Raw genomic sequence first — 26,219 nt, forward strand, 5'->3', positions numbered from 1 at the left:
AACGAAGAGAACGTACTCTGACGTTGTACAAGGGGCACCAAAAGAAGATAGGAGCAGATCAAAAGCAATGTTACAGCAAGACATTCCTCTGTCAAGAAATACCTCGGATCCTACGACACGGCCGCCGGTAGCAGCACCTCGTAGAGGAAAGAACAATGAACGCAACCCACCAGCTGCTGCAATTCCAGGTAGAATACCTCAGGAACAACAAAACGACCTTGGACAAGTTATTGTTCCCATGCTTTTTGCTGCGCTTAGAGCAATAATCAGAACGCTGCCCGGTTCTAGCGACCTTCCGGAAGTTAGGGCAATACTGGCCATGGAACCACTCATCAGGTCAACATGCCCATTGGTGAGTGGATACCTCCATGGCTGAGGTCTATAAGCGCACATCTATCCTCCAGTGGAATGCTAACAGCTTGCAAGGAAAATCAGGGGACTTTCGACAATTTGTTGCGCAATATTCTTTCCCCATTCTGGTAATATCAGAGGCGCGTGTAAATAATCAATTTCGACTTGCTAACTATGTTACGTACCAATCAAAGAGGCCAAAAGGACCAAGTCGATGCTTAGTCGGAGTGCGTAAAGAATTTGGCTCGATTCTGTTATTTACTTCAGATTCAAGTGCATTGGAGTATGTCGTCTGCAAAGTCAGTTATGGCACGACCTCACTTACTGTAGTAGGCGTGTATATAGAACCGCAGAAGACTGTGACAAGAGCAGAGTTCGAGGCATTATTCACAAGACTTGAACGTCCCTGCGTTGTTTGCGGAGATTTTAACGCCCATCATACCCTATGGGGCGGATCCCACTGCGATCCTCGAGGAAACCTTATCGAAAGCCTGGTAGACCAGTATGACATGTGCATTCTGAATGACGGCTCTCCAACATACTTGAAAGGTGTAAACTATTCAAGCTGCCTAGACCTGACCTTGTGTTCCTCCGATCATTCACATGAGTTTGACTGGCGCACAGACTTGGACACGCGTGGCAGTGATCATTTTCCCATACTGATACACCATCCCCGGATTGTTGCTAATCGTATTCCGCACCGGGTACACTTTACCAACTGGAAAATGTTCCGCTTTTTAAATAACAAAGAGGTGGAAGAAATTCAGTCTCTCGAAGACTTCGAAAACATCATTAGCATAAATTTTGAAAAGGCTACACGTAGGGTGCCCGTTCCAAAAGACCGTGGTTGTGTAAATGGCGAATATGAAAGACTGCGGGCTATAAGACGCAAAGCTGAAAGAAGGTATCGGAGATCTGGGAGAATCGAAGACTATCGCGAGGCTCAACACCTCCATACTCAAATGCGCCGACAGCTACAAAAGCTGGCTAAGCGTCATTGGAGAACTTATCTCTCTCTCTCTCTAAATTGCGAGGAAGGTGAAAGCAATGATGGGGCAGTAGCAGGCACGATCATCGCAGGTCAGACTCATCAGTGGCCAGGCCGCCAGTAAACAATTTTGTGTTCTATCATCGTCATAAAATACATATCCACACACCATGAGATGAAATGTGGATATACAATGGAAGCTTGAAAAAATAATAATACCAAGACGCTCTGGAATCCCCTAATAAGTACCCAGAAGCGGCAGTATCCAAAAAGTTTTGGGCTCTTGTCAATCCAAATCCCCAGTCCCAAAACTTTTCTAGTCTCTGCTGCATTGTGTCTGCGGATCGGGCATTCCACAGCTTCTTGGTATTATCCGTACAACAATGGAAGTCAGGCAAACATCGTGTTACTGATGTCATACTGACACTGAAAGCAATCTACCCAATGCCCTTTGGCTCGATGCAATGATGGATACCGCATTTCCTATTGTATGACTTACAATTTTCATAAGTCCCTATGAACTGGTCTTTTCACGAAAAGAAAACTTGGTGTTACGGGCGGAGCGGCAAAACTGATTGATAAACCCGGATATCTGTATTGCGGTCGCGATATATGCACAAGAGGGAGCCAGTTTTAACATTTCTTCTCGTCAACGAATCGAAGAGACATATAACCCCCGCGGCAAATTTGCGCAGTTACGGTTGCCTTACTTGAAAAGGAAAAGGCCACCCTATATCATAACTAGTTACGAAAGAAAAAGTCTACAATTTCAAATAAGTAGCCTACTGAACAACTTGCCAGACATGAATTATACAAAAGCTTTCCCTCTGTTTAAAACAGGTTGCAGAAGACTGCTGGTGGGCAGTGATATTGACTTACAATAAAACAAAACTCCTCCTGCTTTGTAACTAAAAACATACGGATCTGTTTTGTTATTGTATAAACCAAGTCGTTTGCCTATGTTCCATACTCATTCAGTGCTGATCCTACATTTATGCGCCTAAATTGTATATTTGTACTTTCATATATTATTTTAGCGTTAGTAAGTTTTCCGAACATTTTTTTTTTTTTTGTATTTCTCTGTGAGCTTATGCGAACTGTAAGGGACCGGTGCCTTGTCAGAGTTGTTAACTTTTAGCGCTGGCCCTTCTTTTGGACCGTGTCCAAAAGAAAATGAGATTAATAAAAAAAAAGTGCCGAAAACTCCGGCTGGACTTCCGCGCCACGAAACACGGGCAAATTTTCGCATTGCACAAGAACGTTCTCTTAAAACTTTACTTGCACATAGAAGGTAAAATAGCGCCAGTGCATACAAATCAAAACAGCTTTGCTCGCCACTTCGCGGCCAGGGCAGCCGCGGCCACCGACACGAAGAGCCGCCAATATGTGCACTCACTTTGGCAGCTGAAACCTCCTGACACAACCAAACCCACAAGAGAGATAGGAGGGTGCAATCAGGCTCCCAATCTTTGAGAGAAGTCTCCAAAGTTATCCTCTGTCAGTTAGTCTGACACGTTTCGAGCATCGGGTGATCATGCACCAACGGATTCAACGCTCGCACTGCATACACTGCTTTTACTTCGAACGTAACTTTTAGCAAGTGCCTCTACGTTTCAAACTTCAACCGCTTCAACTTGAAAGCGCTTCTTGATGACGTCATTCTTCTCGCTTGAGAAATATTTGATTCTTTAGTCGTAGTTAGTTATTGTTTACAAAATAAAACCTAATAACAAACACAAAAGAAGCCGTAACCATGTTTCTGACAACGATTCTTCGACGAGTGTTTGGTCGATTCTTGGTTCGAGTCAAGTCGAGTGAGCGGACTGTGAGTGGTGTCCGCTGTCACGTGATCACATCTCGCGAACGTCACGAAACTCCCGAGCTGACGGACGCCCTGTCACTTTCCTCGCTTCCCTCTCGTTGGCTCGGTTGCTCCGAGCTACCGAGACATATGGTTATGAAGAACTTTCTTTAACGAAAAAGTTCTTTATCGCCCAGTTGCCCTTCTAGTGCACTAGGGGGCGATAGTGTTTGAGGTGAAACCGTTCTTGACAATCTGAAAGAGTTCTTGGGGCGTCAAAAAACCTCTCAAGAACGTTTTTTCTTTTTTTTTTCAGAGTGTGATTGGCCTTTTGCGATTCGCCGAATGCTGACTGTGACCTCAGCAAAGGATTTCTCATTGAGGGAAATAAGACTAATGGAAGAACTTGAATTTTGACGGTGTTGGCAGTGCTGGTTTCAGAGCGCAATTATTTCAAGCTTCCACCGTGCTCATTACAAACACCATCGAACACTTTTTTCGCAAAGTAATGACGTCACGAGAGGGAACCGCGGAAGGGCGCCACCAGAACATATCGCCTAAAGCCCCTTCATGTTTTAAAGGTAGCTCTAGGTGGGTCGATTCACAAGGCACGTGCAACGTGCAGCCCTAGAGAAGATCATGACGGCACAGCGCAGCACTGAGCTTGATTTCAGACGCCATGTTCTTTCCAGAAGTGGCGCGCTGCATGTGTCTCGAGCATTTTCACAACAATGAATGGTACCACTTTTCCCAGGATAGAGGGGCTTTAATCTCGCCGACATTGCGCTGTTCAGAGCGAAAGCCCAGTAAAAGCTCACATTAACAGCGTGCTAAGACCTGCAATCTTGACGGTGTTGAATGCAAGTTGCAAAAGAACTGAGGGAGCTCGCCGTCAGGTCGCAAACAATAAATGTGTAATACAATGGGAATAAAAACATGTAGTAGATTAAAAATACCTCAAGCAAGGAACCCGTTTAATTAAAACGCCTTGCAACAGCCGAATGAAGTGATCGAGTCGTTCTGTCACTGGATCCTGAGAAAGTAGTGTCATTGCCTTCCCTGTCTGCTAGCAGGACATAAACGTATACTAACATACAGACGACCAAAGCCTCACAATGCGATTCGCTGATAGGTCTCCGTTTCCATGGCTGTGGCGCTACCCAAACTGTGGCGCCCTTATTTTGAGTAGTACAAGCTCACCTGATTGGACCTCGCAATACTGGTGGCGCCTTCGCTGAGCTTTTTCCTTCTGTGTTGTGCTAAAGAACGGAAAACACCTTACGACGTCCGAAATCGGCTAGATTCCAGGCCGCAATTCGAAAGTTGCAGATTTTTGCCACCACTTCTAGGGGGCACGCGTCTATTATATCTGGGTGGTGAGGTCAAAACATCTGACGCCCTGATGATTTTCCACCCCTATGTTTCTTTGGAACGCTTGATACGGCGTTTCTGGGTTCACGCTCTGATCGTCTTAGCTTCGACCTATGCTTCGACGGCGTTAGAATTTTTTTGTTTCTTCGTATTCTCCTTGTTATCGCGTTTTGCTCCAGATCAGACACGCTTCTGTGAACATGTGTAACAGTTTGAGACGCTCAAGTTTAAACTACCCAAAACGAGTCCTAACAAGTCCCCTTTCACAGCACCTCCTGCAGCAACGCAGGAGCCCTATCCTGACATAAAATCGTTATCGGCGTCAGATGCCTTCGGTATTCTTGTCACTCAGACAATCGGTCCTTGTGTTCAAACTTGTAAATATGTTTACACAAATACTTACAGACTACATGTACAAAGTTGTGTTTTCTATTAAAATCATTTATTAGTTTTTGATGGATCGTAATTTTTAATGTCTTCACTAATTTGAATGACTAAACGGCCTTCTGGTGCAAGCGCAAGTTCTTTTACCCTCGATAATTGAATTACTTTACTTATTTGTTTATTGTGGCTGGCCATTAACTGCATTTGAGGCTGGCTTCTATTTTGAGCTCGCACTCACTGAACATTCCTGAAGTCCTCCTTTTTCAATCTGCTTTAATGCGAACGCATTAACTTCCCCATGGAGCGAAGCCGGCGTTGTCTGTACACTCCTAATCTGGTTCCACATAAGATTCACTTAGTAAGCGGAACGTTTTTTCAAAAATTTCCGCTTATTTCAGTTGGAACGGCGTTCCTTAAACCCCGAAAAATATATGGAACACTGTTCCACATATTTTTATGGCATTCTAAATAGAACGATGTTCCACTTATAAATGATATTTGCCCTTATGTGGAACCATGCTCCTTTTATAAACGATTAGCCTTTATGTGAAACAATGTTCGACTTATAATCGTGTAGCTTTTATGTGAAGCCGTGCACTATCCCCCGGGGCTCTAATCTGGACATTTGGCGAAAACGTCGGCGGGGAATTCGACCGCTTTGGTGGGTCAGCGCCAAGGTCAAGCGCGGCACCGGCCAATCATGGCCGCCGAGTTTCTCGCGGACTTTTTCGCCAAGTGTCCAGGTTAGAGCCCCCGGTGGGACGCGGTGTGTCGTGGTGCAATACCAGTCGAGTGTTATGCAAGCATGACATAAAATCAAATGTCAAATATTTGTTTCAAAACCTTAGCTGTTTATTGAGCCGCTCGTCCTGGCACCCTGGGCCTCTTGCACCGCAGTTTGCATGGTTTCTAAATCAGCCTAAGTCCTATCTTTTTTGATAACTTGGCTCACTCCAGTTCCGTATGGCCTAAGCGCTCTGTCTGTGTCCTTCTTTACCCTGTCCGTTGTTTTAGGGGCGAAGCTCCTTATGGCCCTGTCACGCTGCGGAAACAGTCGGAGAACCTTGTCCTTCAACACGAGGAAAACATGTTTTCGGGGACCCTGTCACATTGCGGAAACAGCAACAGTCCGGAAACATGCTGCTGTCGTCCAAAAACCATGTTTCCCAACTTGTTCTCCGACACTCGGGGAACATGTTGTCACACCGGTAAAGCGTGTCGGAAGAACACAAATTGCCCCCTCTCCTGCGCGCTTCCTCTCTCTCTCTCTCTCTCTCTCGCCCTCGTCTGCCCGGCCGGCTCGGCTCGGCTATACTTTGTTTCAGCTTCGGTCCAGACGCAGCCAAAGCTACAAGCGCGAGCTCCGGGCTTTCAGCATCCCTGCCAAGCACGCGCGCTCGTGCAGTGCAAGCACTGTTCTGGGCCACATGCTCGCGCTTGTAGCATCGGCTGCGTCTGAACCGAAGCTGAAACGAAGTATAGGCGGCTAGGCTCAGATTCGCTGGCTCCGCTCGCCCCTTGAATCGTTGCCATTTTGGATCGCCGTCTCATCGCCGTCGCTCTACCGTAGTCGATTCATCAGCCGCGCGAACCATCTCGTGTTCTCTGGATTTGGCGGTTGCCTTCTGCTACAGGGCTAGACCCTTGCAGGAGGGCATACGCTCCAGCCGCAGCAGCAGCTTCTGCTTTGGTGTTTCTTTGTGCCATCGATTCAGATGATTCTGACGATCAGCTGCCGCCGCGCAAGAAGCCGCTTTCAATATGGACCAGCGAGTGGCTCGCAAGAGTGCATCAACCTATGAGAATTTGATGTGGCAGCTGGCTCTGGAAGATTCCGAGGCCTACCGGGGTTGGATTCAGATGGACACCGGCTCCTTTGAGGATCTCCTAGCAAGGGTGTTGCCGTGTTGCTGGAAAAAAATTCGCTCAGCCACCGAAATGGGCAACACGTGTCGTCCGACACAAGTTGCCGAGGTTTCCGTTGCCAAAAGCTGTCACACCGAGACAACATTGTCGCTGTCGTTCATGCTGTGTTGCTGTTTCCTCAATGTGACAGGGTTGTTGGGCAATAGAGCCGACAGCCGACATGTTTCTCGACTGTTGAGAAACATGTTTTGTTGATGTTTCCGCCGTGTTTCCTCAATGTGACAGGGCCTTTAGGGGCTAGCCATGTCCGTATGTCCGTCCGACGTCCGGCGTCGGGTGCTCGTGTTCACGAGCACGTGAGCACGCGCTCCCGTGCTCGTGTAGAGCAAAAAAAAAAACCGCATCTTCACGTGGTGAATGATGTTGATTGGGGCGAAGCTCTGGTGGTGCGTGTCTGCGTAGATGGTGAGCCGCAGCATGCCGAGCCTTTCGTTCGTTTTCATCCATGTCAGAAAGAGAATGTGTGGTATGGAACGTGGTTATATACGCATTTGAGCATTTGACCGCAGCGTGACATGGATGAAAACGAACGAAAGGCTCGGCATGCTGCGGCTCAGCGTCTACGCAGACAAGCACCACCAGAGCTTTGCCCCAATCAACATCATTCACCGCGTGGAAATGCGGTTTTTCTTTCTTTTTTTTTTTTTGCGCTGTTTTCACCTTTTAAGTATTTCAACAGAATGCCTGCAAAGAATACGATGAAAATTCACGCATGAGACCAAGGAAACAAATCAGCTTTAATTTAAGCCAATAGCACCTTCTAATGTCACCGTTTCATAACATATACTTCCTACCAATCAACAAAAGCAGGAGAAAAAATATTGCCGCCCTTAAAATACTTTCATATAACTGCATGAAAAAGTATAATGTGCTCGTAACACTAGAATCTGCTTGCGATAAGTGACTTAAGAAAATGAAGTCTTGTTTTAGAAAGCTCATGAAGCCTTTCAATAGCCTTTGAAATTTGAAAACTATGGCATATGAACAAACACATTTGAAGTACAGAATCGCTAAAATCTGCGATGGCCGCTGCCATAAAATAATGTTTCCTCTGAGTCAAAAAAGGCATTAGACAAAACCTGTACTCCTCTGAACACGAAGAACCTAAATAATTACTGCAGGCAACAGTTTTTCTTGGGTAATAAATAAATTGCATGCCAGACCAAAAGTGATGCGAATTGTACCCTTACAAAATAGATGAACGCCAGCCCATTCATGTACAGGAGGCTACTGCAGAAAAACAACTGCAGGCAGTTGTTCTTGGGCTAGCAACATGACAGTGTTTCACTTTCAATACTGTTCATATAGTTCAGAATCAGTTTCAAAGTACCGATGAAGCCTCTCCTTCCCGGAGCGTGACGTCATAGCAGTTTTCAGAATCTCCGCTACCGCGCATCTTCAGCGCCTATAAAAGCTATGCACGGGCACTCCTGCAATTTTCAAAAAGACCAGAAAAAGAAGTGACGACTGGTGTCAGTGCAAAGGAATATACCTGACAAGCTTGCAATTGCATGCGCTGTCCACACGCACGACATTCATGATGTAACGACTAACCGAAGGTTTTCGTGTTTTCTCACATTTAGTAACATCTTTCGGGAAACCGAACGTGATATTCACGTTCACGAGATAAAAATACTCTTTAAAATGCGCTTCTATCTCGTTTTCCTTAAGAACCTCTTCAGCTTCCATCTTAAAGAATGTTGTGGTTCAAGAAATTATTGATGATGAAGAAAACAATTAAAAAATGCTTAAACTGCCAGCTTTTAAAAATTCCAAGACACCTGGCTTTCAGCAGAAGTTGGTGATTGATACCTTCTGTCATAACAGCGTCCTCAAATAAAATGTTAATAAACGTTAAAATTTTCTTTTTTTGTAACAAATTAGGAAAAAGCTACCTAATTCTGTGAATTTTGTTTGCTTGAACTTGTAACAATTTTGACATTGCCTTGAAGATTGACTTGAGAAGAAATTCCTCACAATCAATTTAGATGAGAACGCAGCACAACTGAATTTTAATAGTGAAAAGTGCCTCTTAACTAGGTGACACACAACAAAAGACACACAGAAAAACTCAAAGAATCTCCTTCCACAGGTATACTTCTGTTTAGAACCATTTCACTAACTGATTTTTGTTGCCTTCTACTATACTTCTACTATACAGTCGTAGTCGATAGAGGCTGAAATGACCAAGTGACCACCAAAAGATTCTAACTGCACTGCCACGACTCGAGAAATTGAATTAGCAACAAGTGATAGCACGCAGACGAGATTGCAGTGTCAGGCTATCTGACTCAGCCCGATCATGGCTGAGAACTGCACACCGTTGCTGCACAGATGCTGCTTTTCGGATTGTTTCTAACTACCCTTATGTGAGCTTGTTGAGGCATCTGACAATATTATTTGACAGGGACAAATCACACAGGCCGACATAATGGAAGAAAGGACACTATGCTTAGTTAGTAGAAACACGTAAACGTAAGTGACATTGCAGCGCAGCTAAACACGGAGAAACAACAAGCTGGGTCGCAGAGCAGTGACCATGGCACGCTCGTCCTTATACAATCAATCACTGCTGTTTTAGCATCTCACGTCGAGGCACAACCACCAGTATATTTCGGTCATCGCACTGTCATTTCATCTTGCACTGACCACGACTGGAAACGGCCCCTAACATACTTAGGAGCAGAGCATAAAAAGACGCAACCTACTAAACTCTGTGTAAATTCGATAAAAAACAGTTTTAAAATACAAAAACATGCCTTCAACTTAAATCCTACGGAAAAAAAATCAATATGCACAACCTCAAGCGTCCAGAACAGACAGACAACAAGCCTGGTTTTTCAGAAAAATTATAAATCAAATGATTTCTTACACTAAGAGCCAAAACGTAGTAAAATGTTATACAACACACTTCCATACTTTATTATTGCTATTGATTTTTTCAGCATAAACTTGTAATCATTTTCATTGTTCAAAGCTCTTTCAGTAGAGAACTATAAAGGCACACAATTATCCCCTAAAACTTCTGACTTATAAATGCGGATTCTCATCTTTGTGAAGCGTTTACGACAAAACCTTGCACTAACGACCGGTTGAACATAGTATAAACGTTGCAGAAAAATAAGGATCTGTATTCAGCTGTTTCAAAAACATAATCTAATGTAATAATTGTGTGCCTTTATTGAACACTACTCAAATAGTTTTGACTAAAGAGAATGACAACAAGTGTATACTGAAAGAATAAATAGAATGAAACCTAGAAATCTGTTGAATGCCTTCCCTGTGTTTCGCCATTGAGTGGAAGAGGTTTTCTGGCCTATATTTATTTTAGAAACAAGTCTGGTGGTATGTCCAGTGACGTATCCAGAAAAAAAAAAAGGGGGGGGGGGGGGGGGAAGGGGAGGGCCTCCCGAGACATATTAGCCCGCACCCCCCCCCCCCCCCCTCCACACACACACGCCCCGCAAAGTTCCGCAAACAACCTGCCGCGAAAAATTGATTGATTCTACACGTTTGTATTCGAGCACAGAAAATCTGAACTTTCAAAGATAGAAATTCGAACATTTTACAGTCGAACCTCTGAGATGTTCGTCCGAACCATGTATTGGTGTCGTTTGCTGCGACTTGCCAGTTAAGATGATAAGCAGGGCACCCAAGCGTCAAAGCGCTCCTTCATCCTCATGACAACGCGGCGTAAAAAAAAAACAAAAAAAAACAGAACAAAAAAAAAAAGATTAATAATATTAATAAAAATAAAGTAGTTTCGTTTGACTTTTTTTTTTTTTTTTTTGACAATGAGCTTTAGAGTAGCGATCTTCACTGTCGTCCTCGGGAAGCTTCGGCCGACCTGACCGGATTAAACGTAGCCATCCCTGAACAGAAGAAAGAATGTCGAAAATAAGCTGATTCGTACACGAGGGGAAATATGACAGCCTTCCGCGGGCGTCAGGGTGATTGGCCTTTGAGGATCATTACTTGCCTTCGGGCATCCTGTCCAGGCGTGCTGCCTTCAGGCTGCCATTAGCACTTCTGAGTGGGAAAGGCTACCGATAACTAACCATGAAAACCTTTTGTTGCCATTCTCAAGAATTCATTCAGAAAGGCAGAATGAGAGGAGCTTGCGTTATTGTGAACAATGTCAACGTTTTAGCGAGTTTTAGAAGACCGTGTTTCCCCCTCCGCTAACCCTCCGCAACAAAGAAACCACCACTGCGCCTGCGCGCCGATGGCCTTGACCGTAGAGCTTCGGGTAGCGGAGGGGCTTAGCGGAGAGGGAAACACGGTCTACTAAAACCAGAGCTGGCCAAATTACTCATATTTTGCAATTAAATTACATTACTAATTACTATGCTGAAAATTGCTTAAATGTAATTAAATTACATTACAAATTACCACAGCCAGAAAGTAATTAATTACCATTACAAATTACTTTTAAAAGTAATGACATTACTTTCGCATTACTTTTGTATACTTTTAAATATAAAGGAGCTATTGATAACTTCCTTTTACAGATAACTTTATTTACGTTATTATACGCAGTTCATGGCACACAGCTAGAACTCTCTGTTGCATGTTTACCGATGGACAGAGGAACGCACGCGACTGATCCGTTTCCCACCCCAACCCGGACAACTATTTTTGAAGATGACTGAGGACCCAACGCGGATACTCTCTGGGTGGGGGGAGAACAATTGTCATTGTTCGCAAAATCGCGTCGAGGGCCGTTCGCCAGGGGCCTTAGTTCGACCTACTTCCCCTCCTTCGTTTCCCGAGAATGTCGAGCAGAAAAGCTCGAATGGAAGGCACTTACCAGCCCTATTTCTCACAGTGGAAGATAACACAGAGAGGGTACGCAGTATGCATCAGAAAAAGTAAGCGGAAACTTTCAAGAGGGGCCAGAAAACGTCGAATGCAAAACCGCAAAACATAGGTGGAGAATCGCGCTGAGCGGGTTTTCACAGTTCAAAAGAGTGGCAGAAAGTGTCTAGCTGATAGCGGGCGCGAGAGTCGCACCAGCCGCATTAGCATCAGCAACATAGCGGCGGCCAAAGAGCGTTTTTTGGAAAAATGTAGAGGAAAAAGAAAAAGTAAAATACAAAGATAAGCGCTCTTGTGTATTGTGGACACAAAAAATATGCCTGGTGCGAAAAAGTAATTACGTAATTTAATTACAATTACCGTCGCTGGAGTAATTCATTACATTACTAAATTACCTGCTACAAAAAGTAATGAATTACATTACTAATTACTGGAACAAGTAATTAAATTACTGTAATTTCATTACAGTAATTGCATTACTGCCAGCTCTGACTAAAACTCTCTATTGGCTGTCACTCCAATCTCTTCAGGTCCACGCGTAATAGAAAAAAAAATGTTTGGCTTAGACGAAGGCGGTCGGTCAAGCTTACACCCAATGACCATTGTGGTTAGAGTTTGCTTCTGCATGGTTTCCGAGCCGACCAAGTCTTGCTTGTCCGTTTCCACCTTATCGGATACATCATATATGCACCGCAGCGAAAATGGAAAGCCTCTTAATATTGCGCTTAACTTACATTTACTTGTTGGAAAGCGCGTTGGTAATGACGTAACGTTCAAAAGTTGTATACATAATGATAGGGGACGGGACAACACATCTTTTCCGTGTCATACCGTCCCCTGTTTTTACGTATAAACCTCTATGTTTATTTAGCGTTTCTTTTTTCTGGTTATATGTCAAAACAACCGAGTCAGGCTAAAAGTGTAGTCAGGACACAATCTGATAGAATATTCGAATTTATTTCGTCAGCTCATTCTACCACGCATTCTGGTGTAAAGCTTTTCGGCAAATGTTTCGTCACCATAATAGCCAACGCACAAATTTCTTCTGGCAGTCTCAAAATCTTGAATTAATTATAAGAGTCCGAAAAAGATGTCCAACTGAACTCGACGCCGGTGATCAGAGGTTCTGTCGCACATCAGTAGGGTTCCGTCTTATTGATAAATACTGAAAAATCTGAAAATTAACCCCCAAACCGGTTCTATCAACAACAACAAAAAAAAAGATTCACGGGAAGAAGTTTTGTACTACAGCTTTATTTTGTTTTGAACGGGAACACCGCCCACACAGAACCGTCCACGAGGCTGCTTATTCCTCCGGGCTCCTTATCGCGTTTTTTTCTTCTTTTTTTTTCTATTTTATTGGTACCCGATTTCCGCGCATGCTTCATTGGAGACAAAAGAATCCTATGCCCTTTCTCCTTCAACATACTTAAGTCTGATAAACTCAGATTTTTTTTGCGAGTCAGCCTGGTCAACCTCCAGAGCGCCGTCTAGGTATTTTTCTTTTTTATTTAGACATACTGCAGGCCTTGAACAGGCCTTGAACAGGCCCCTGCAGGTGTGGGGTACATACAAACAACAAAACTATACATATGAGAAACAAGAAACACATGGCAACCTTATCTATTACTTATACAACGACATAAATGCTTATGAACGCCATCAGCATAATAAACATTCCATAATCAATGCCTAATATACAATAAAAAAATTAAAAAGAAATGCATGTACAAACAGAAGGAAAGGAGAAAAATCAAAAGTTGTGACTCTCAAGAGCAACATTGAAGTCGGGGGCAAAAAAGATGTCACGAGGGAGGGCGTTCCAATCCGTAATAGTGCGGGGAAAAAAGGAATACTTAAAAATGTTAGTTCGAGCGAATATTGCTACCAGGGAATACTGATGATGGTGCCTAGTTTCCCTAGATAATGATGGGGATAAATATAGACTTGATTCAATGCGGAGTCTGTTATTATAAAGCAAATACAAAAATTTTAGTCGCGCAATTTTTCGACGATGCTGGAGTGATGATATTTTTTTTGCTATCATCAATGAAGATGGGGAATCTAGCCGATTATACTTTCCATAGATGAAGCGAATAGCTCTCCTCTGAACCATCTCAAGCTGTGACGCATCCTTTTTGGTATTCGGGTCCCATACTATGCCAGCATATTCTAACTTCGGTCGGACCAAGGAGTTATATGCTTGTAATTTAACGGAAGGGGCAGCGCTTCTAAGTTTTCGACGTAACAAACCCAATTTTCGAGAAGCGGAGGAACAGATATTTTGAATGTGTTGTGACCAACGGAGATCGTGGGATATGGTTACGCAGAGATATTTGTATTCAGTCACATCAGATATTACATCATTGTTTAATTGATAAGAGAACTTCAGTGGCTTTACTTTTCTTGTTATACGTAAATGAACTGTTTTCGTAAAATTTAGCTGCATTTGCCATGTGCGGCACCAATTGCAGATAGAGGCAAGGGAAGAATTCAGTGATATTTGGTCGGCAACTGTGGATATCCTTTTGAACAAAATACAATCATCGGCGAATAAACGAATATTTACATCTGGGCGAACAACTGAGCTGATATCATTTATATAAGTTAAAAACAACAACGGGCCAAGCACACTGCCCTGAGGAACACCTGAGGAAACACCCAGAATACCGGAAGCATGACCAGCAATGTCGACAAACTGGCTGCGATCAGACAAGTACGAACCTATCCAATTGACAATCTCGGACGGTATTCCAAGACACTCTAATTTATACAGAAGTTTGCCGTGTGGAACTTTATCAAAGGCCTTGCTAAAGTCCAAAAAAATAACATCGACCTGACCAGATTTGTCTAAAGTAGCCGCAAAATCATGAACTGTGGTGACAAGTTGCGTAATGGTAGATAAACCCCTTCGGAACCCGTGCTGAAATGGTGTAAGCAAGTTTCTCTCTTCTAAAAAATCTCGAACATAATTACTCACAATATGCTCCATAAGTTTGCACGATGTACTCGTAATAGAAATAGGACGATAATTACTGACTTCTGAACGATCACCCTTTTTATGAATGGGAACGACACGTCCGGTTCGCCAGTCACTAGGCAGCACACAAGAACTAAATGAAGCGCGAAAAATGACAGTAAGAAAACGTGCAAGCGATTCTGCATATCTACGCAGGAAGGCGTTTGGAATTTTATCAGGCCCACAACTAGACTTAGTTTTCAAGTTTAGTAACATAACAAACACACCGCGAAACGAGATAAAATCGGGGTTCAGTGGGGTATTAGTAGCAACGGGGGTGTACGTATCTAAATCAGAAAACACAGATTGGAAATATAAATTGAACTCTTCAGCAATTTGTTTCTTATCAGTGATAGCCACGTCGTTAACCTTTATCTGGTCGACAGGCTTTGTACTCTCTGAAAGATAATTCCAAAATTTTGCAGGATCATGTTTCAAGAAGGTAAGAAGAGTGCACGAAAAATATTTGCTTCTAGCTTCCTTGACCTGCCTTGTCATTTCATTCTGTAAACCTTGTACGCTTCCAGTTTTGCGAGCTCTTTTAAACCTTTTGATGCGACGGGAAAGGTGAATTATTTCGCGGTTTATCCAAGGCTTCCTACGTCCCGTGCATTTACGCCGATCAGGTATGAAGCTATCTAAACAATAGTTACACATATAAACGAACTTCTCCCACAGCAAAATAACATTATCTTCAATAAAGTCGCTGAAACAAAAATCAAGATAATCCAATACACTTTCATTATTGGACCTTGAAAAATCCTTCACAGTTAAAGTAACCCTTTTCCTTTGTGAGTGGCGGTTCAGATGACAGTAAAAAAGCACTAATTTGTGATCCGACTCACTCTCCTCGAGAGTTACGGTATAATCAACAAAAGCGCGACTGACAAAGATAAGGTCCAAAATTGAGCGACTGGAACCACTTTCCCGTGTAAAATCTTGAACGACTTGGGTTAGATCACATGCGAGCATCATGTCGAACACGATGTCATCACCGGGAGAGCTAGACAATCGCAGCCAGTCAATATGGGGGAGATTAAAATCGCCAACCAGAATAATTTGCTCGCCTCTGTATTTTAGCAGGTCATCGTATAGCCGATTTAAGTAGTCTGGACTAGCGGAAGGGGATCTATATATGACGCAAAGTATAATTTTATGGCCCCAAACATTAAGACGAAGTATTAGACTTTCGTGATCACCAATTTGATCTAATACGATAGCGGAAATAGACGGCTTTATTACAACCGCTACACCGCCGCCACGAGAGGGACGGTCCCTGCGAAACACTTGATGGGATTCCGGAAACATTTCTGCATCAGACACAGAGTCATTAAGCCACGTTTCAGTGATCACAGTGACATGGGGGTCATAATTGAGAAGAACGAGTTCAAACCACTCTGCTTTATTAACTATACTTCGCGCATTCATGTTCAGGAGACAAAATTGTTTAGAAACTGGTAATGGTTCTCGTCATTCATCAACAGGAGCTGCATTGCCAATGGGAACCTTTACTCGTACATTTGAAGATTCATCCCAAGCAAAAAGGTCGTTGCCAATTCGTAGTTTGTCGTTGACGAGAAATACTTTTAGTTTATTTGTTCTCTCGACGCTTGCACTATTCCAGAGCAGTCTTCTTTTGTTAAGCGTTTCCTGAGAATAATCGTTTTGGATGTAAATGTTGGTACCTTTAAGTTTTTTTGCATTGCGTAGGATTTCTGCCTTTTCTTTGTAGTCTTGGAGACACAGAATAATTGGCCGTTTTCCCACGCGTTTTCCTAGGCGATGAATTCTTTGAACAGAGGTGCAGGAGACTCCTAGTCGCCTTGCAAAAATATTTTCGACAACCTTGCCTCTCAAGTCCTGCTCGGACTCATCTGGTGCGTCTGCTACTCCAAAGATAACAAGATTTGAACGTCGACTCCGGTCCTCTAAATTAGCAAGCTTCGCATTTTGTAGTGTTATTGTCTCCTCTAGCTTGTTAACGGTCTTTTTAAGTGCATCCACCTCCAGTGACTTCACTTTTAACTCAAGCAATACCTTGTCTACTTCTGCAACTCTTGACAGCACTTCAGAAACAGATTTATCAGTACCGGATTGTTGGATTTTCAGGTCAGCTATTTCCTTGTGAATTATTGCTTGCCTGTTCATCAACGACTCAAACATTTCTTCAACCGTTGGCCCTGGATTTGTCTCGACGTCACCACATAGCAGCAGTTTACATACATCAAAACAGTCAACAGCAATTTCACAAAGCATTTGTGGGCGCGGCACAACTATCAGACACAGATCATCACTCCTAAAGCATGAAGGATAACTGACCTGTACGAAAAACCACGACATGGTCGGCCACATGTTCTTGTTGGCCTCGCCGCGCCCACTGAAGTTGTAGTTCTGAAGACAGTCCTTTATGGATGCGGGTGATCGTGACGTCACGAACCCGGATGAATCAAGGGGCGTTGTCAGCAGCGTATAGCTTGGAAACAGGCGATGACTGGCAGAACTTGATGCCGGGAGCACGGTTCCGCCGACGTTGGCCGAGGATACTGCGCCGAACAGACAGGGAAGTGCCTGTACGAAAAACCACGACATGGTCAGCCACATGTTCTTGTTGGCCTCGCCGCGCCCACTGAAGTTGTAGTTCTGAAGACAGTCCTTTATGGATGCGGGTGATGGTGACGTCACGAACCCGGATGAATCAAGGGGCGTTGTCAGCAGCGTATAGCTTGGAAACAGGCGATGACTGGCAGAACTTGATGCCGGGAGCACGGTTCCGCCGACGTTGGCCGAGGATACTGTGCCGAACAGACAGGGAAGTGCCTGTACGAAAAACCACGACATGGTCAGCCACATGTTCTTGTTGGCCTCGCCGCGCCCACGGCCTCACCGCGCCCACGAGGTAGCTCGAGCTTTCATTGCTTCGAGCGCGTTTCGAAGCGTTAATTGGTGCGGCCTAGCTCATAGGTTCGGTAGGGTTTCGTGTTTCCGGTGTTTATTTTTGCTAGAATTCATGGATGCTCTTTCGGTGTTTACTTTTTCCCGCAGATTTGGTACTCTCCGGTGGCAACTTTTGGTGTTGGTCGAAAACACGATTTTCTTCGGAAATTACATTAAAGAATATGAGGCATGTGATTCCCCAACCTCCGCGGAACATTCGCGTGACCCGAATAATAGAAAAACATCCCCGTACCGACGAGGAAGAGAAACGAGATGTGGGGATCCAGATCAAAAACCAGCCTCGCGGACAGTACATTGGAGATTGCGTTTTGTGCCAAAATAAAACTAAATAAAAATTTCCTTCCCGCAAATTTTTTTACAAATTATTATTCAAGGACTGATTTTGATAAAACCTACTTGAGCGTTAATTTTCGTGGTTTATCAAAATTTACCGAAAAACCTATACAATGCATATTCTTATGTCGTGCTATGTGGGCACAGAGTTAAATGAAGATTTCGTTATCCCTGCTTCGAAGCGGGAGATATCGCAACCATGTGTACTATTTATACGTGCGTTTAAACAAAAATTCAACACTTATTGAGGTGTGCAGCGAGTGCTCCCTCTGTGCTCTTTTTAAATAACAAAATAACACCGGGCACAGCATAGTTAGAACCAAGCATAGCTTAGCTGGCACGCGACAAAGTTTGAAACAGTGGCGCACTTCGGCAGAAGCAAAAGGAACTTGCTCACCGGCGCTTGCACCCGTCGTCCATGGGCTGTCAGCAATTAGTGAGGCGCAGTGTCTGCCAGCTCCCAGTCATCGTTTGCTATTATTGAAAAAGATATTTTTGAGGAAGATTTATAAAATATCCGTCAAAACGCCTAAAACATAAAAAGGAAGCGATTGTCGTAGCCTCCGGAACTTCAACGGCAACCAACGTTACTAAACCACTCAGTTGGGAAACTGCCATAAAAACTGCTCTGAAAAAATGGCCCCGATCTGTCCTCGCGAACCGACCTAATGGCGAACACAACGCCGCCATTTTTCCCGCAGCGGCCACTCGACGAACCGCATGTTGCTTCTATTTTGGCTTTACTCGGCCATTTTGGAGCCGAAACAGATACAGTCGAAGAGGATACGGGAGCCACCCCTACGTTCCCAGCGGACGCGCCGCGTCTTACTACCAAAGTTAAAATGCACCTAAGTCGGGACGCGCTACCTGAAAGAACCGCTGAGGCATGGTTGTATGAAACAACATTAATTGTGCCGCAAAGCCTTCCAGACTAAACTTTTTTAAAAACATCACGCGCCCTTCATTTCGTACTAATCTCCAATAAATTTCCTACAAAAAGAGTCTTTTCCGTTTGTTTTTACGCAAAACCATGCTTTTCTAAAACTCAAGGTGACCACAGTACAGACAAATGATAAAGGGTGGCGCTGTAGTCGTATTTAGCTCGGTCTCGGTGGACGCCACACTCTTAGAAAAAAGGGTACGGATAGTCCTCCCTTACGGGAGGAACGGTCTTGTAACCTATGTTCCTTTAGAAAGGGAGAAACCTTCGTCCCTGAAGCAGGGGAGCAAAGTTCCACCGTTGCTTGCATCTCAATATGGCGGCCCCGAATCGAGAAAATCGAGCCCAATAAGGCTTAACGAGGACGCTACGTCTCTTGTACGGGACGAGAGCAGCAGCAAATAAAAGCGTAACACGAGCTTTCCGCAAACTGTGTTTATTTCCGAAGCCAGACTCCCCCCACAGGTACAGACACCTGCGTTTCGAAAGCAGTTACTCAGTCTTCTTGTCGACAGCACTGCGATGTTAAACGGAGACAACCGATACCTAGTTACTTCGCGCACTTTGCGTCTTACCTTTGGTGTTCCTCGAGTCACAATTCCTTCGTCAACCGCATATCACGGAGAAGGGCAAACTCACTCCGCGAAACCAAAAGCCGCTCTCGAAAGAACGAACTCGAAGCCGCTGTTTATCGCGTAGCGTGATAGAAGGTTAAATCGCTAGCCACCAGATGGCGGGGTCAAGCAGAGTAATTGCAAGTAGCTAGGCTAGGTGGCGCTAGGTACCGCCCAATTCATGTTCTACAAAAAATAATTTGCTTCTCTCAGGCCACTACTGAGCTTGAGGACCCTCTACTATACACACATGACACCTATACACTTGTTACAAGCATCAGGTGAACATACATTAAGCACATGCACTGCACACACAAATATCAATACAACCGAACACCACACTAACCCGAACACTACACCCGTGCTCTGCGTTTCCGTCTTTTATACTGGTCGTTTTGAACGTACGGAACTTTTCGGTGACTCCCTAAGCAATAAAAAATATTCCCAGCATGTTGATTTTTTCCGAGCAATGTCATACCTCTGAGAGTATTTTGAATGGCTCAGGGGTTGAATCTCTTATTAAAAAGTAAACGCTCAATCATGCCGTAATTATTTGAAAGCCAATAAATCAAGCCGCTCCAATGCGGTTCGAAGCCATGAGTTTGTTTCCCCACACGGCAAGTCGTAGCTTGTATTTCTATTTGTTTTTCTATTTGTGCTGTTCGCGCGAAGCTGCAATTGCCGTTTGAATTAATCTCTGTAGAGTGGGTATTCAGTCAGCTGGAAGTGATGCTTCACGGACTGAGAAATTGCTTTTCGATTAACTTGAATGCAGTCAAAGCCGCGACTTGCGGCAGGTGTTAAGTGTACGGAACTACGCCGTGGCGAGCCCGAAAACTTCCAGCGCTCATCCCAGCGCGCCACGGAGGGCAGTTTCTCCAGCAACCGTAGTATAATTAAACAGCAAAATAAAGGGTAGCTTTTTTTTCGATTTTACCTACTATTGTTTTTAATGCCGATATTCCATACTGTAAATATACGCACTTTACGTCACGCTTTCGTACTGTTCATGTCCTTGCCCCTGAGCGCAATCGCTGTCGGGGACGAGACAATTCCGACAGTCACATTGGCCACTGTACGGTAGGAGCTTCTACTGTTCAGACCAGCGTTCCAACATGGCTATCCGCACGTTGATCGATTGCACGTAATCCCTCAAGTGGTATTAAACTTTTTAATGTAAAGCGGAATGTCAACCTGCGACACCCCGCCCCCTCCGATCACAACCCGACCAGCGGCATCAATGCCCAACAGTTTACGATCTCATCTTCTTGTTACACCACTGATACGCGAACACATGGTCACATCGGCGATAATTCCAGTCTTCTTTTCACAACCCAGCACTGTCATCACGATGTTGCAGCTATGTTGCTGACACGCACAAACACAAAACCACGTTGAACGCCGGTTGCACTCGGCATCGGAAAACAGAACCGAACTCAGGGGGGAAGGCACCCAGGCAGCCGGCAGCAAAGCCTGCCTGTCTTGGACGCAGTTCCTGCAGTTTCCATAACGTCGAAAACGTCGACACAGTTTTGCGTGCTTTCGCTACTGTAGTCTGTAGTGCTGCAGCCTGCAGTGGCTGTAGTTCCGTCGTTCCGTGCCGCGCGAGTCACGCAATCCGGAGACGGCCATCCCCCAGTGTACGTGGCGCTGCTGGCACTGCTCCGAACTTCGCTGTTTCTAGCGGCTTCGTTTGCTCGTTTGATAAAATTAGTGATAAAAACGTCAATGCAACCGAAATGTTCTGGACGTTTAAACTAGAAGATGGAATTACAGGCGGCCTTCGCTGCTGCTGGAGCTCAATCAACTCAACAGCTATTTATTAAACAACGCGCGCGACCTGCTCGAAAAACGAAACCGAAAGACGATGAGTCGGGAGGGCGAAAACTTTCTCCCGTCTGCCTGGAGAAGGAGAAAAACATTTCGTTCCTCTCCTTTTCTCGTGTCCGCTTGGGGGCGCGTCGGTAGAAGGGAGGAAGGCGCGCCGTTGCTACTTTTTTCCTCCATTTTTTCTTAGAGTGCAGCGGCCCAGGTTTGGACGGCGAGTTTCCCAACTGAGTGTTTTAGTAACGTTGAAGGCAACCCAGCGGAAGCTGATTGCAATAGCGATGGTCTTGCGCAGTCTCCAAGAGTCTCTTTATTTCTTTTTTTAAAACGAAATTAATAAGCAACTTAATATTATAATAATATTAATTTCACTATAATAATGTATAAAAATTCACAAATATTTAGTCAATCTTAGGCTTTATTTAAACCTAGCTTAGGTTTTATTTTCCAGTGTAAAGCCGAAACTATCTAAAGCAACGCTTCCTTCATCGTATTCGCTTCCGTGCGTGTGAATGCGCCTGTGTTTGTGTGTGCGCGTGTGGATCCGTCCGCGTGCTTGTGTGTGCATGCGCCTGTGCTTGTGCGTGCGTGTGCGTCTGCGTGCGTGCGTGCGTGTGTTTGTGCGTGTGTGCATGCGTGCGTACGTGCGTGCGCGCGTGTATGTGTGTGTCTGCGCTCGCGCAAGCATCTGTGTTTATGCGTTCTATTGAACTGCGCGAGCAAGAACAATTGGATGTTACTGGACATTGTTATAAATACTAAAAGATTCATTAATGTTATTATTATTATTATTATTATTATTATTATTATTATTATTATTATTATTATTATTATTATTATTATTATATTGAAACATGTCAGGCGCGAAGCCCAGTGACCCTTCCTGAAGTCTGCAGTAAACGCTAGTTCATTGATTGATTAAGTGTTAATTTTGCCGGTCATGCTCTAAACAGATGCCAATCGGCCACTTCCGCAAACAGGGCGAACATCCGTTGCTCTTCTAAATATTGCGCTTCAAATGAACCTCGACAAGTTCGACGCCTTGATTGTCTCGATTTCAGCATTTTGATTACCAAGCTGATCCGTTCATTTACAGTACATACAGTTTAAATTCTGCTATAACCAGTTAAAATATTATATATATATATATATATATATATATATATATATATATATATATATATATATATATATATATATATATATGAACGAATATGTGCAGATGAATGAACCGTACTTATTCCAATGAATTAAAGAATCCATGTTTTCAGGAACCCGCCGAAAGCCAAAAACGGCGGAGCCAGGATTTGGACTCTGGGCCTCCCAATGTCCGGTCGGGTGTGCTAACCACTACACCACTCCACCATGGTGGAGTGGTGTAGTAATAAGTACGGTTCATTCATCTGCACATATTCGTTCATATCCTCCTCGGAGACCACGTACGATGACGTGAAGTGGCCGTGTTGTATATATATATATATATATATATATATATATATATATATATATATATATATATATATATATATATATATATATATATATATATATATATATATATATATATATAACTGAGAAGAAAAAACCTTAGTGGAAACAGCAACAATGGACGATTTAATCTTCGACGTTTCGGCCGGAGTCCGGCCTTCGTCAGGAAGCCCACGCCTTCGGCCTCCCGCCACCATGCCCGTTGTATATATATATATATATATATATATATATATAACTGAGAAGAAAAAACCTTAGTGGAAACAGCAACAATGGACGATTTAATCTTCGACGTTTCGGCCGGAGTCCGGCCTTCGTCAGGAAGCCCACGCCTTCGGCCTCCCGCCACCATGCCCGTTGTATATATATATATATATATATATATATATATATATATATATATATATTGCGGTATGACGACGATTTGCGCCCGCATAGCAGGCGACATGGAACTTATACAATGTACAATATGAAGCTTTTTGCACTTTAAGTGGAAAGCTCAAGATTTCTGTTTTAGGCAAAGGAGAGATTCGTATATGAGTTCGTCTTTAACGAAGTGGTCAATTTCGAAAACCGAACCCTCCCATCTTTTCTGGAGTGTTTCTCCGCAACACACCACATAAGTAAAACAAAATCGCATATTATTAAAAAAAAATTGCGACGAGTTTAACTGAAACAAGTTTTTAGTAACTGGAACAAATTTAGGCGGAACAGGGGATCAACCTGCTCCAAATTCACGTGTTCCATTTAAAAGAATCAATTATAGGAAGAAAAAAACAAGCGTTCCACTTAAAACCGTTTGATTCGCTAAAAAATTGCCAGGACTTAGTCGAAGTTAGTGGAACGGCAGCCTTATGTGGAACTTAACCGGAACCTAAGTGGAACAAGATAAAGAGTGTAGCAGCGAAAAACTGCACCTGAATTCCATCGGCAGCAGCGAAAAACGGCACCTCAATTCCCATTGGCTGAACGAAGTGGCACCTAAAGTCCCATTGGCCAAATGCACTCCAACACAGATGCTTCGTCACGGAAGCCGCTGGGGCGCTCAAGGTCAAAGCGGACGCGCCTCAGATATGAAACACAAAGAAAAGCGTAGCAATGCAGATGCATCGTAGCGGAAGCCATGAAGCCGGCGCGGCCGCCGCACCTGCGCAGTGGGCTATCGAGATGTCACCGCCGGAGCGCCTTGTAAAAAAAGACGTGGCGCGATGCTTGTAGGAATGCGCTGCCGTGTAGGAATGCTTTCGCATTTCTACACGTAAGCAGACATAAGTGTCTTCGTTTAATTTTAGTTGCAGATTTCTCGTGACCATGACCTAGATATTTAAACAAAACCATCCTCTTTCAAAATATATTTTTCTCTCTGTCCTTTTCGTGGGTGTGTCTTACCCTTGCGCTTACATAAAAAAAAGGTGAAAAAAATTGCGGGACGATCACATGATGTGATGCGTTTAGAAAGCGTCAGCCATGATGCTTGTTCGACGATGTGACGATGAAGATCGATTGGCATTGCGCCGATCGTGCGTCATACGATGATCTGATATTCAAATAATATTGCGTTGATTTAGCGTCGCTACGTTGCTAATGGATGAATGATTTTAAGGTCGTGATATGTTTTCCCGCCAAATTCAGAAGGTAAACTGGGTTGTTGCATTGGTCACGCGACATAATTTTAACTCTAAATTTAGCGGAGAACATGAATTTCTCTGTAACCCTGGAACGCCAGATCCCCTGACATCAATTTTTCGGTTAAATTTAGCGGAGAAACTGAGTTGGTTCATAGGTCACGTGACGTCAATTTTTTCGATAAATTTAGCAAGAAACATGAATTTGTCTGTAAGTCTCGTAACGTCAGGTTACGTGACATGAATTTTCTCGCCAAATTTAGCGCGGAAACTGAATTGGTGCATAAGACACGTGACGTCAATTTTTCCTTTAAAGTTAGCGGGGAAACTGAAGGCGTTTAGGCTCACACTGTCGAAATATCAGGGAACGAGCCACTAACAGCTATCGTTGTAAAAAGTCAAATTCGGAGGTTTTACGTGCCAAACCAACGACGACCATCTCGCACGCCCTAGCGAAGGACTGGCGATTCCTTTCGGTCACCTGGAGATTTTTTTAACGAGCAACCGAAATCTCGGTTACAGGTGCTTTTTGCGCATAAGCCTTCGTCAGATCGCGGGAACCTCGGCAGGGACTTGAACCCGCAACCTGGGGATCTGTAGGCCGACGATATGCCTCGAAGCCATCGAGACCACATTGCATAGAAGTTAAAGATATAGAGATAAAAAGAGGATGATTGAATGGCAACCTCCAAACTTAGAAATAAAAAAGAAACGTCAATCTACTCCCGAAGCTGCACTCCATGCTCACTGTGTACACGGTATGTGTTTCTCTGCGCAGTGCCTCCCGCAACGACGGTGATCACGGCGAGCCACACGGAGTTGTACTTCGAGGAGCCGGCCGAGTTCGTGTGCACGACGCAGGGTTCCCGGCCCGCGGCCGAGATCCGCTGGTTCCTGGGTCCTTCAGCCGTGGAGCCGCTGCTGTACCGCACCATGAGCGACGGCAACGTGACCACCAGCTACGTACTCGTGACGCCCACTAAGGAGCGCAATGGGGACAGGCTCAAGTGCACCGCCTTCAACAAGAGCCTGCGCAACAGCGAGCTCTCCGCAGAGACTCTGCTTGAGATCAAGTGTGAGTGCCCGTCGCCGCCCCAGCTGCGTCGCGTTTTTCACTCCTGGCATTGGCCCTAAAGCTTAAAAACGCGGGGCCTATCCAGTCTCGAGCATGCCATAATCTATCCACAATCAATTAAATTGCAAAATTAAGCAATAGGAACTCCAAGCAAATTGAACGAAGTTGGGATCATAATGCGTTTGTCAAGCTGCCGCTGAGTATAAGTACTTATCTTTGACGGACACTTTTGCCCACCGATTGCAGGCGGCCGCTTTCATCCCTTGGGAGCGTTATGCGGAGCGCAACTTTGTGTGCTTCTTGTGCAGGGGTTGCGGTGACTTCAGAACGCCTAACTCTGATTGGCTCTTTTAGAAAATAGTGCGTAGATGTGAAGGCGGCTAGCATGGAGGTCTATCCGCTGTATTTCCATCAGAGCCAATTAGAGATCGGCGTTCTGACGTCACTGCAATTCCGTGCACAAGAAGCAGACGAAATTGCGCTCCGTATAGACCCGTAGCTCTCAAAGTTTCAGCGGCGCCCATGTTGAGAGAAATTTGAATTTTTTAAGTCGCGTTTCAGTTGTGCGTCGCGTTGCGTCCCTTCCAACGCCTTGTTATTGCCCGGCACAGACGCTGGAGGACGCTTGCAGACGCTATGTTTATGAAAGTGGTTTGAGCATGATGGGACGATGGGACGCCGCTTCGCATCACCATTAAATGGTC

General features: G+C 44.3%; 1 protein-coding gene across 1 annotated transcript in view; it reads left to right on the plus strand.

The window, feature by feature from the left end:
- The window catches only part of LOC121837018 (limbic system-associated membrane protein-like), a 219,352-nt gene extending 193,778 nt beyond the window's left edge, over nucleotides 1-25,574 (plus strand). Inside the window, exon 5 of the mRNA XM_042292214.1 lies at nucleotides 25,219-25,574. Within this exon, the coding sequence (XP_042148148.1) occupies nucleotides 25,219-25,574 (356 nt within the window). The remainder of the gene's footprint in view (nucleotides 1-25,218) is intronic.
- Nucleotides 25,575-26,219: the final 645 nt, after the last annotated feature.

Source organism: Ixodes scapularis, unplaced genomic scaffold (genome assembly GCF_016920785.2).
Source record: "Ixodes scapularis isolate PalLabHiFi unplaced genomic scaffold, ASM1692078v2 PGA_scaffold0__279_contigs__length_252992795, whole genome shotgun sequence".
In the NCBI taxonomy this organism is placed as follows: domain Eukaryota; kingdom Metazoa; phylum Arthropoda; class Arachnida; order Ixodida; family Ixodidae; genus Ixodes; species Ixodes scapularis.